General features: G+C 38.6%; 1 protein-coding gene across 6 annotated transcripts in view; it reads left to right on the forward strand.

Annotated features, from left to right (window-relative positions):
• dmd (dystrophin) overlaps positions 1 to 13,344 on the forward strand; it is a 148,658-nt gene that overhangs the window by 81,105 nt on the left and 54,209 nt on the right. For 5 of the 6 annotated variants that reach the window (XM_052126402.1, XM_052126398.1, XM_052126400.1 and 2 more), the window contains exons 53-57: positions 553 to 764; positions 1,801 to 1,955; positions 4,123 to 4,312; positions 8,137 to 8,309; positions 12,551 to 12,707. In XM_052126402.1, the coding sequence (XP_051982362.1) occupies positions 553 to 764; positions 1,801 to 1,955; positions 4,123 to 4,312; positions 8,137 to 8,309; positions 12,551 to 12,707 (887 nt within the window). Of the gene's footprint in view, positions 1 to 552; positions 765 to 1,800; positions 1,956 to 4,122; positions 4,313 to 5,598; positions 5,727 to 8,136; positions 8,310 to 12,550; positions 12,708 to 13,344 lie in introns of those variants that run through there. The other variant, XM_052126403.1, reaches the window with a different exon arrangement.

The following is a 13,344-nucleotide window of genomic DNA, read 5'->3' on the forward strand; positions in this document are numbered from 1 at the left end:
GGAATGTCTTGTTGATGAGAGAGGTCAACAGAGAATGGCCAGACTGGTTCCAACTGTCTATGGTAAGTCTATGGCAACTAAGATAACCACTTTGTACAATTGTGGTGAGAAGAACAGGATCTGAGAATGCTATTCTGATATGTGGGTTGGCGCTGTTTTGGTGGCACGAGGGGGACCTACATAATATTAGGCGGGGGGGGGGGCCTACATAATATTAGGCAGGTGTTTAAATGTTGTGGTTTATCGGTGTATAACTGTTGGACATTAAAACAGACAAACAACTTCCATTGACATACATTTAAACAGGGAGCTGAGGCATATCTAGGAACTAGAATATCATAGAGACATGGTCCCTTTTGACTTGGGCCAGCAAGCAACAACACAGAATACCCTATTAACAACATCACAATGCCCTGGCTATCATCCAGCACATCCTAGCAATTTGGTGCATGGAATGCATTTCACCCCCAATTAATCCTTTATATAAACTGTGTTTTTCGTGACATATTTACAACAGTTCATAACAAACGTTTTTTCATCTTTTCTTTAAAGTTGAAAAATTACAGGCACACTGGGAAGACTCCCACACCAAGCTGATGGACAGGGTTCTTAAACTTCAGAACATGCATCAGGACTCAAGCAATTGGCTGGAAGCCAGAAAAAGGGTGGAGCCTCTCATTAAAAAAGCCAATGAGAAACTAGACAGCTGGAAGAAAGTGTCTCACAGCATTGAAAATTTAAAAGGCCAGAATGCTGATGTCAAGGTAATGTAAAACAATATGCATTTCATAATATACCACAAGTGAGACATACAAGTCTTTTTTAGTCAAAAAGTAACTTATTCTATTTCAGAAGAAATTGAAAGACTGCATGGCCTAAATAGCCATAGGGGGTGTCCTCATACACTGATCAACATTAACACGACACAACATTATAACCACCTGCATAATATTGTGTAGGTCCCCCTTGTGCCACCAAAACTGCGCATTCTGAGATGCTATTCTTCTCACCAAAATTGTACAGAGCGGTTATCTGAGTTACTGTAGACTTTCTCAATTTGAACCATTCTGGCCCTTCTCTGTTGACCTCTCTCATCAAAAAGCACCATTCTGAGGTAATTTTAGAGACTGTTGTTTGTGAAAATACCAGGAGATCAGCAGTTACAGAAATACTCGAACCAGCCTGTCTGGCACCAACAATCATCCATGTGATTATCAAATCAGCCAATCGTGTGGCAGTAGTGCAGTGCATAAAATCACGCAGATACGGGTCAGGAGCTTCAGTTAATGTTCACATCAACCATCAGAATGGGGAAAAAATGCGATCTCAGTGATTTTGACAGTGACATGATTGTTGGTGCCAGTCGGGCTGATTTGAGTATTTCTACAACTGCTGATCTCCTGAAATTTTCAAAACAGTCTCTAGAATTTACTCCGAATGGTGCCAAAAACAAAAAAACATCCAATGAGCTGTAGTTCTGCAGATGGAAATGCCTTGTTGATGAGAGAGGTCAACAGAGAATGGCCAGACTGGTTCGAACTGACAAAGTCTACGGTAACTCAGATAACCGCTCTGTACAATTTTGGTGAGAAGAATTGCCTCTCAGAATTCTATTCTGAGATGCGGGTTGGCGCTGTTTTGGCAGCATGAGGAAGACCTACACAATATTAGGCAGGTGGTTTTAATTTTGTGGCTGATCGGTGTATGTTTGGCCATGATGTACAATTTTTTTGTAAGTGTATTTATGTGATGAGAAACTGTAAACCTATATTGAATGGAATGTTTTTATATTATATACAGCAACTTTCTAAGGATATACAGCAGTGGCAAGCTCAGATGAATGTCACCAATGAACTGGCAAACAAACTATTGACCCTTTATGCAGAAGATGACACACGCAAAGTGAAACAAATGACTGAGAGCATGAATCTGGCTTGGGCCAACCTCAAAAAGTGGTGAGCTTGTTTTTGAGCTTGGTGAGCTTGGTGAGTAGTTATTTTTCGGAATGTGTTCAGTTGGTAACTCAACATATCACTAGGAATGGAGTGGGATATAATGAAACTTTCACTAAAAAGGCTTGATAGGCTGTTTCTCATCACAATAAGCATTTTCTGAAATATTTAATTAGACCATCTTTAGTATTTATGGAATTGTTTTATATTATATAATTGAAAATAATGACCATAATGTACTGCATTCAAAAACACATTTTTAAAGGTGTACTTGCTTTGACGAGATTTACATTTTAAGCATTTGTTACTGATTTCAAGGAATATTTCAAATTTAAAACCAATTACAAAACCAGCTCTGTATACCTCAGGATATAAATAAGGTGGCCCAGAAAAACTGCTTTTGTTTTGTTCCCAATCATGTCAACTGTAATCGAGTAAATTTTTATGTTGATATAAAAAAAGCTATCAAAAGTTGTAGTATTTCAAATATAATTTATCCTAGTACCCAAAAGCGTCTCCAAACAAATAAAACATAATAATAGTATATAAGAAATAATTATACTTCCAAACACAGCAATGACTAAAAGTGTGCATAGCATGCAGCATGATTTTAGTAATGAAATGGCACAGAATGAGTTTCATTCTGTGCCATTTGGGTCATCATTGACTCTGTGTCATGTACTTGGCTCCATCTCCTGTTGGCCATATGTATTTAGAGTGATTGATCACATAACTCTCTGCCTAAATATGATGAACTATCACCACTGGTTGGAGCAATCTGAACCCAATCTGATTGGTTTAGTGTTCCATGACACTACAACATTTCAGATGACATAATCTGATCCATGAAAGCTAATGTGTTTGTGGCCAGATAGAAAGATGCCAGATAGCCAGATCCTGTGTGCACATTGTGCTTCGTTAGGGTTTTCTAATGGTCTATGCTTTTGATTACTTTGTGTGGGTTCATTTTAAAGATAATCACCTCTTCTAAGTAATAGTATGTGATATTTGATGTTGTTTATTTTTCGTGAAGTTATAATATGTGGCATGTGAGCAAACCCTGTTCACATGAAACATGTATGTCAAAGATTATTTACTTACGCCAAGACTATTTTTGTCTGTGAGTAAAACAAATTGGCTGGTTGTATTCTACTCTTTTGAGATCTTTCCAACAACATAAGAAACATGGCTATTTGTTGAGTTTTTTTATTTATTTATTTTATCCCTCTTTTCTCCCAATTTGGAATGCCCAATTCCCACTACTTAATAGGTTCTCGTGGTGGCGTGGTTACTCACCTCAATCCAGGTGGCTGAGGACAAGTCTCAGTTGCCTTCTGAGACAGTCAATCCGTGCATCTTATCACGTGGCTTGCTGTGAATGACACTGCGAAGACTCACAGCTTGAGGCTCATGCTATTCTCCGCGATCCATGCACAATTTACCACGCGACCCATTGAGAGCAAGAACCACTAATCATGACCACGAGGAGGTTACCTCATGTGACTCTACCCTCCCTAGCAACCGGGCCAATTTGTTTGCTAAGGAGACCTGGTTGTAGTCACTCAGTATGCCCTGGATTCAAATTCGCGACTCCAGGGGTGGTAGTCAGCGTCAATACTCGCTGAGCTACCCAGGCCCCCACTATGTGATGAGTTTTATGTTTTTACCGATTGCAATAATACGTACAGTGCAGCATTTTTAATGAATTAAAAAAACTGAACACTTGTAATATGTCTGCAAATTTCAAAGCACTTATTATTTTTTTGTCAATATGCCTACATGCATTGTGAAGTAGAGCTTGTAAGCTTTAAAATGATACCTAATTTGTGTTGGTTTAGATTATTATTATAGTTATTAATATTTTAATATTATAAAAAGAAATCTTACTAGCCCATTCGAGCTTGAGAGATAAAAACAAAAATGATTGTGCAATGCCATGCCCCATAGCCTTCTATTGTAAGTGCAGTACTGTTAATGTGATTTTTGTTTTTACAAACTGAGAGACAAGTCCAAGTTATTTTCTTTGGTATTCAAATGTATGCCACGGGTGATGTTAACAAACTTGTATTGAACCAGAATTATTCCTTAAACAGTCAGATAAGCACATTGACTGTTTATGTGAAAGTACTTTTTTTTCCCTCTGTAACAATGCCGTTATTACCCTTTTCAGTGCTGGGGACAAGGAAGCGGATTTGGAAGCTGGAATGCGACAACTGCAGTATTTCTACTTGGATCTGGAAAAATTCCTTAATTGGCTTACTGAAGCAGAAACCACAGCCAATGTCTTACAAGATGCCACCTTTAAGGAGGGACTTCTGGAAAACCCAGCCACAGTGCGGCACTTACTGGAGCAATGGCAGGTTTGTAAGCAGTATTGCCAAAATGAACATATGAACACCCCCTGAAGGATATGTGATCCAGTGCATAAAACTGCTATAATCACTATACTAAGCAAATTCACAATGAAAACTAAGATTTCTTGTTGGCATACCTTCTCAAAATGCCGTAAACAGAGGAGATGTGTTCACATTTAGCATTATTAATGGAGCTTTAGGACATAATAATTAAAATGCTATAAGTGAAAAGGAAATAATTACTTGATAGTCTGATATGATAGCAAGGTCAATAAATCTGTTTCTGTGATGTGTTACTTTCTAAAACACATCACAGAAGCTTTTGTTTTTCCACAACCCCTTCAGCGGTCACAAAAAATAAACATATGTAGAATACATTTAAGACATTAATATGTACATATGTAATACTTTAGAAATAGTATTTAATTTATTATTGAAAATCAGTTACTGTAATCTGATTACAAAAATTTTACTTTGTGCATTTTTGTGTTAATTTACTGTATGTACAGTAGCCTCATAACATATTCTGACACGTAAGCCACACTTTATGGATATCTTTGCATTATATAACAAATATAACCAAGTGGCATTTATTAAAAAAAAAAATTAAAAAAAAGTTTATTAGGTTTCTATTAACACAACACAATAGACTGTGACTTGAGACAAACTGACTTAATATTCAAACATCCACTAAAATTACCATTGAACAGCTGATTAAAAGTAAATTCTTACATTTTAGGTGTGACTGAAGTGTCTAAAAGTGTCCAAATACTTTGTGGGGGCACTGTATATATCCACACATTATATTGGTCATCAGGCACCCCACATTCTAGATATTTACATCGGACATTACAAAAGCCATATTGGTTGAGCACTAGAAATAAATCTAAACTTAATTTCAATTATCAGATCTTGGAAAACAGTGAATCAGTTTCAAGAGTTTAAGTGCTATTTATTTGGAAGGCAGAGAAAACTGACGGGTGCATTGTCCGGGTCGCCCGCTGCTCACTGGTATGGGAGATATGTGTACTTGGCAATGGTGCAGAGACGCAGTTAAATATGAAGAGGCAGACAAAGACGTGGGCTATAAAGAGAAGACTCTGTTCTCCCAGTAACCAGCACTGACCCAGTCCTCATTCGCTGTGCCCACTCTCACCATGAACAACAGGGCCAGTGTGCCTGCGAGACTGGCATTCTGCTGCTCATTTCATGTTGCATGTACACACATGGTCACAGAATGCATGTTCTCGCTCAAATCCTCTCGATGTCCCTTTCTGCCTTGTTTGCACTTCGCGTCATACACGTCCACATGGTGGGGAATTAAAAGATCTTTGCTATCAACAGTCAGACAGGCTGTTTCGATTCGTTTGATGTCTCGCATTCACTGGCTATGTTGCACAGGAAGACTTATCATGTTAAGGTTTGAGCTTCACTGTCAACTACACAGCTATTTTGCTTGTTCAACAGTTGCTTTATGACTTTGGATGGATTTGTTCTGCATGCATCATGGCTTTGAATTAAATGTGTCTGTGTAATTCCAAAATGTGTTTAAATGGCTCATTACATCCATAGTGGTTTCTAAAATATAGTGGTAAATGCCTGGCAAAGATTGTGTGACCAAAACTTTACAATACTATAGTCTTTACTATAGCATGTGCCCTACGCACCTATGTACCAACTATTTTTCAGGTGTGCAAGGTTATTTGGTTATTTTTTGTATAAAATATAGTGGTAAAATAGGCATTTATATTTATTCACATTTTTATATGATGCAAACTTTTCATGCTAACATTATTATTATGAAAAATATAATATTATGTATATACAGTATATATATAATATATTATTAATATATTTAATGTATTATTATTATTGAAACTATTATTGATACATTATTTAAACTATTAAACATTACAATTAAAAGAACATTGCTTTATTCAGTAACTCAAAACAGTCAGATGCATAGTTGACAAATAAAATGAGCTTAAAATTTGCTTTTAAATCAACATCAGTATTTTAGGTTTATATATAAAGTATTCAGACCCCTTCAATTTTTTCACATTTTGTTATGTTGTGCCCTAATGCTAAAATGTTTTAAATTATTAATATAATTATCACATCAATCTACACACATACCCCATAGTGACAAAGCAAAAAACTGATTTTTGATAACTTTGCAAATGTATTAAAAATTTAAATATCACATTGAATAAGTTACTAACGTACTTAGCTGAAGCACCTTTTGCAGTGATTACAGCTTTTGGGGTATGATGCGACAAGCTTTGCACACCATTTTTCACTTCAGATCATCTCAAGCACTGTCAGATTGAATGGGGACCATCGGTAGACAGCCATTTTCGGGTCTCTCCAGAGATGTTAAATTGGGTCAAGTCCAGGTTCTGGCTGAGCCACTCAAGGACATACACAAAGTTGTCCCTAACCCTCTCTTGCGTTGTCTTGGCTGTGTGCTTGGGGTCATTGTCCTGGTGGAAGGTGAACCTTTGGTCCAGTCTGAGGTCCAGAGTGCTCTGAACCATGTTTTCATTATGGATATCTCTGTATTTTTCTGCGTTCAGCATTCCTTCAACCCTGACCAGTCCCCCAGTCCCTTCTGCTGAAAAATACCCCCGCAGCATGATGTTACCACCACCATGCTTCACCGTTGGGATGGTATTGTGCAGGTGATGAGTGGTGCCTGGTTTCCTCCAGACATGATACTTGGAATTGAGGCCAAACATTTCTTAAATCAATCTTAATTTCATCAGACCAGAGAGTCCATTAGGTGCTTTTTTATGTGTCTTGCACTGAGAGGCTCCCATCTGGCAATTCTGGTATAAAGCCCAGATCCCTGGAGTGTTGCAGTGATGGTTGTCCTTCTGCAAGTTTCTCCCATCTACACACATGATCTGTGGAGTAACCATCGGGTTCTTGGTCACGTCTCTTACCAAGGCCCTTCTGCCGTGATTGCTTAGTTTGGCTGAGCGGCCAGCTCTAGGAAGAGCTTTTTCCATTTAAGGATTATGGAGGACACTGTGCTCTTGGGAACCTTCGGTTCAGCTAAAAACAATTTGTAGCCTTCCCCAGATGTGTGCCTTGAAACAATCCTGTCTCTGAGCTCTGCAGGCAGTTCCTCTCAATGCTTGGTTTTTGCTCTGATATGCATTTTCAGCTGTGATGCCTTACAATCCAAATCATGTCCAATCAATTGAATTTGCCACTAGTGGACTCAAATCAAAATGTAGAAACATCTCAATTATGATCCAGAAAAATACAATGCACCTGAGCTAAATTTCAAATGTCATAGCAAAGGGTCTGAATACTTTTTAAAATACAAATCAAATACAAAAATACCCAATCAAAAATGTGGTTTATGCTTTGACATTATGGGGCATTGATGTGAAGAAGAAAAATAATTGAAAGCATTTTACAACCCCAATTCCCAAAACGTTGACAACATGAAAAATGCTAATAAAAACAAAAGGAGTGATCTGTAAATTATATTCACCATTTGCTATTCTCAAAGCACTACAACGAAACATTATTTTATGTTTTACCTTGTGAATTTCATTGTTTCGTTGACTACAGGGGTGGTAGTTGGTGTCAATACTCGCTGAGCTACCCAGCCCCCCCTTCTTAATGAGTATTAAATAAATGGCAAATGCTGTTTAAAGTAGTTTTAGATTGAGTATGACAGAATTTTATCTGAACTAGTAGATGTAACGAGAGTAAATGGAAGTATACAACACTGGTTTTGTTATTGGGCTTTATCTCTAATCACACAGAGAACTGTAACTGAAGGTCTAAACGTCTGTCTCTTTTAATCCTGGCAGGATCTCCAAACGGAGATTGATGCTCACCAGGAGATGTACCATTCATTAGATGAAAACGGACAGCGTATTGTGTCATCTCTGGAGGGGACAGACAATGCTGCTGTGTTGCAAAAACGGCTTGACGACATGGGACAGCGGTGGCATGAGTTGTGTAATAAAGTTATGAGTATAAGGTAAGACTGATTATCATCTTAATATAACCTGGGGTAAGTTTACATTGAGCAGAAATTGGCTTTTTAAAATTACGTGATCATATAAATGCCCCAAGGCTAAGTCATAGTATTTAAAACCATTGCATTTATTTTACTTTATATTTTAAGGAAGGTATATTTTTAGTGGTGCTTGCTTAAGCATCACTATAACTATTGCTCATACTTGGGGTTAGGTTATTTCTGAAATATTGCGTAATTCGTAAAGCAGAGATTGACTTGCAATTTTCACCTGGTGGACGATAAATTGTGCTGAAAATAAAATCCAATAGGATGGACCTGAATCTGAAGGGACAAGAATAGAGTGGAGTGGCGAAAAGGTGGCAACCTTACAAGCAACCACATTGCAAACACCCAAAACACTTTAGCAACTGCATAGCAACACGATTAAAACTAACTAGAACTACCCAGCAAAAATCTAGCAAGCCCTAGCGACCACATATCAAACACTCAAAACACTTTAACAACTACATAACATGCTAAAAACCACCCAGAACACCTTAGCAACCTCATAGAAATGCCCTGGTAACCACCCAGATGACCCTAGCAACGACATAGCAAATTCCCACAACACCTAAGCTACTGTATGGCTTCATGCTGAAAACCACTTAGAAAACTTTAGCAACCCCATATAAATGCCCTGGTAGATACCCAGAACACAGTAGCAACCACACAGAACACCTAAGCAACCACATAACAAACACCGAAAATACCTTTGCATCTGCATAGCAAAATGCTTAAACCAATCAGAACACACAAGCAACTACATAGCAAACACCCAAAGCACCTTAGTGACTGTATAGCAACGTGCTAAAAACCACACAGATCACCCTAACAACCACATGGCAAACAGCACAAACACCTTAAAAACTGCATAGCAACATGCTAAAAACCATTTAGAACACCTCAGGAACCACATAGCTAACACCCTAAACACCTTACCCACATAGTGACACACCAGCTTATCCTGGCAACCACATAATAAACACCCAAACACCTTATCAATTGCATAGCAACATGCTAAAAGCCATTCAGAACACCCTAGGAACCACCTGGCATGCCATAGAAACCACCCAGAATACCATAGCAATACTCAGAACACCTTAGCAACTGCGTAGCAAAACATAGAACACCTTAGCCACCTCATAGAAATGCCCTGATAACCACCCAGAACACCCTAGCAACGACCTAGCGTGCCATAGCAACCACCAAGGACACCCTAGCAATCACATAGCAAAAACCCAAAACATCTTAGCAACTGCATCGCAACAGGCTAATAACCACTCAAAACACCTCAGCAACCACCAAGCATGTTTTAGTAACTACCCAAAACACCCAAGCAACCACAGCAAATACCCCCAAAAAACCTTATCAACTGCATAGCAACACACTAAAAAACACCCAGAAAACCTCAGCAACCACCAAACCTGTCCTACCAACCACCCAGAACACAATAAAAAACACACAGAACACCATAGCAACCACATAGCAAACATGCAAAATACTTTTGCAACTACATAGCAAACAACCTTAACAACCACATGGCAACATACTAAAAAACACCCAGATCATCTAAAGCAACCACTTATCCAAGCAACCACTTTGTAAACACACAAGAAACTGCATAGCAACATGCTAAATAACACTCAGAAAACCCTAGGAACCACCTGGCATGCCTAGCAACCACCCAGAACACCCTAGCAATCACATAGCAAACACCCAGAATACCTTAGCAACTGCATAGAAACACTCAGATCACCTTAGCCGCCTCATAAAAATGCCCTAATAACGACCCAGAACACCCTAGCAACCACCTAGCTTGCCATAGCAACCACCAATGACACCAGAACATCTTAGCAACTGCATTGTAAAAGGCTAATAACCACTCTGAACATCTCAGCAACCACCAAGCATGGTTTAGCAACCACCCAGAACACCCTAGCAACAACACAGCAAACAACCTTAACAACTACATAGCAACACACTAAAAAACACCCAGAACATCTCAAGCAACCACTTATCCTAGCAACCACTTAGTAAACACACAAAACGGAAACCTTAGCAACTGTATAGCAATACACTAAAAAACCCTTAGAAACCCTCTGTAACCACCTAGCTTTTCCTAGCAACCACTCAGAAGACCCTAACAAACACACAGCAAACACGATGCAACTGCATAGAAGCATGCTAAAATCCACACTGAACGTGCTAGCAACTACACAGTAAACACCCAAAAACCTCAGCAACCACCTAGCTTATCCTAGCAACCACATAATAAATACCCAAACACCTTAGCAACTGCATAGCAATGACCTGCCCTGCATCTCGATGGGCCTTCTTGTAATATGCCATTAGAGTAACTACTTTTTTGTTATGGAAAAGTGCACACTTTTAAGTGTGTAGCTCAGTAGTGTGCAGGGATTGAGACATACTATCACATTATAAAATGATGTCTTGAAACCATAGACCCCTTGGTCGCATAGTCACGTGCATCCTGCGACCACACCGACCTGTCAATCATCCTGTTACAGTTGTCATGACATACACGCTCCTCGTTGCATTTTTACTATCATTCATTCATTATTTCATTGTATTTAGCATGCTAAAATCCTTATCCTAGCAACCACATAATAAACACCTTAGCAACTGTATAGCAACATGCTAAAAACTAACTCCGAACACCCTAGCAATCACATAGTAAACTTCAAAAACACCTTAGCAACTGCATAGAAACATGCTAAAAACCTTTCATAATACCTTAGCAACCATACGTAGAACATGAAATTAATATTTTTAATGGGTTAACAATGTGATCTTATGATTCACAATCAACTAAAATAAAAAAAATGTGGTTTTATCTATCATATCTTGAATTATATAATAAATAAATAAATAAATAAGACAGAACACTGCATGACACTGCTGGATCACTTTATTTATTGTTTTTGTCTTTTGAAGGTTTTTTTTATTATTAAGTTCTGACACTTTTTCCTAACGATTATTTTCTAGAAAGAAAGCTCTTAAAAACACAAAAACATCCATAAGCAATACAAATACAGTAGATGAACAAAAGCATGCAGCTAAGATTATAATGTATATTAATCACTCAAATCCTTTATTGTTTATTGTGTAAATGGAGCAGCCGATCCATTAATGAGCAGCGTCTTCGTCCTACAATGAGAACGAAGTTTCTTTTCACAACGTTTAACCAATAAACTTATGTGACGCTTAAGATGTGAAAACATTTAAGAACTGATGAAGCATCGTCATCACCACCATGTTTGTAGCTTTCAAGTTTCACAGTTGTTGTTCTGAAGCAAACCATCGAACTCCTCTTCCATCAAGCAAGGGATTGTGGGCAATATTAGCCAAAAAAATTGGTCCAAACTTTGCAAATCTACTGGAAGTAGTACACCATCCGGGCTACTTTGAACCCCTTTTTCTAAACATACTACCCTTTGAGACGTACTAATTGTTACCTCATATTCCTTTTAGGGTGGATAGTGTGCACATTACCTGAGTTTCCATCAAAATGTTTAGCATTTTTAATGGGCATTTCTGAAAATTCGACTAGAGAAAATGAGAAACATCGTGCGTTTACATGAACTGTAAAGGCACATTATCTTGAGGTAGCCCGCCTTTTTGTCATGAAGCAGCTGAATTACATCTTTGCTTCGGGGAGAGTTGTATTTGCTGTAATAAAGCTCACATAATGAGGCCTCAAATGGCTATTCCCATTTGCCAACAGGCCTTTCGTTGAGCCAGTCATGTCAAGCTCTTGCACACCAGACAAGTGCATTGCCATCATGCAATACAAATGGTCATGACACGTTTCCATCACTTTAATTCGTATTTTAACTAATGTGAAATTCTAGGAAATCCACCTCCTCCTAGCGCATTAAATACAACAGATATCATACATAATTGAAGAGAAAGGAGGAAAACGGAAAGCTGTTTGAGAATCTAGCATGCTCCTTAATTAAATTATTAAAACAATAAAGTCAGCAATTTTTGTCAATGTTTACAAGACATTAACACAATCTGTAATACTTTGTTTGTGACACCTTTAGCCCATGTAATGATGTCTGTGCTGTCAAATTCAAATACTATGTGACAATATAGTGCCCTCTGCTGCTCCTTGCACATATAGCACTTCTCATAGACACTATGGAATCTTACCATTGTTCATCCATGTGACTCCTCAGGCCTTACCTGGATGCAGGAGTTGATCAGTGGAAGCATTTGCATATGTCCTTACAAGAGCTGCTCAACTGGCTTCAGCTAAAGAGGGAGGAGCTAGAGCAGCAGAAGCCAGTAGGGGGCGATGTGCCGACAGTGCGCCAACAACTCGTCACGCACAAGGTGAGCCTAGGACAAGTCCCGCTCTTTTGCTCTGCACTGAAAGAATTACAAATTACGGTTGAGATGTGATTTATGCATTGTATCTTTTGTTGTGCCCTAGTGCGATCATTATCAGAGTCTGTTCTTGTTAAATATTTAAACAGATGGAGATGATATCTTGCGTAGGAGAGGTGCAAAGTCCCTTGTCTCTTAGCATGCTTGTGTGGACCAATTAACATCTGCTGATGGGCATCAGCTGTCAGGGGGCCATTGTAAACAGGATGCAGTCGTAGAGCAGTGTGTTTAGGAGAGCTCAGTGAGCATGCTGGCAATGACAGCTGAGACACTCTGTCAGACTCTACAGGTGCAGTTAACTGTGAAGTAAACTGTCATATTTGTAAGGAAAGAATGGCGCAGCAAAAATTTACAACGTTTTTGCTAATTTTGCAATGCATAAAATCACGCAGATACGGGTCAGGAGCTTCAGTTAATGTTCACATCAACCATCAGAATGGGGAAAAATGTGATCTCAGTGATTTCGACCGTGGCATGATTGTTGGTGCCAGATGGGCTGGTTTGAGTATTTCTGTAACTGCTGATCTCCAGGGATTTTCACACACAACAGTCTCTAGGGCGTTTACTCAGAATGGTGCCAAAA

The sequence above is a fragment of the Xyrauchen texanus genome, chromosome 5, assembly GCF_025860055.1.
Source record: "Xyrauchen texanus isolate HMW12.3.18 chromosome 5, RBS_HiC_50CHRs, whole genome shotgun sequence".
In the NCBI taxonomy this organism is placed as follows: domain Eukaryota; kingdom Metazoa; phylum Chordata; class Actinopteri; order Cypriniformes; family Catostomidae; genus Xyrauchen; species Xyrauchen texanus.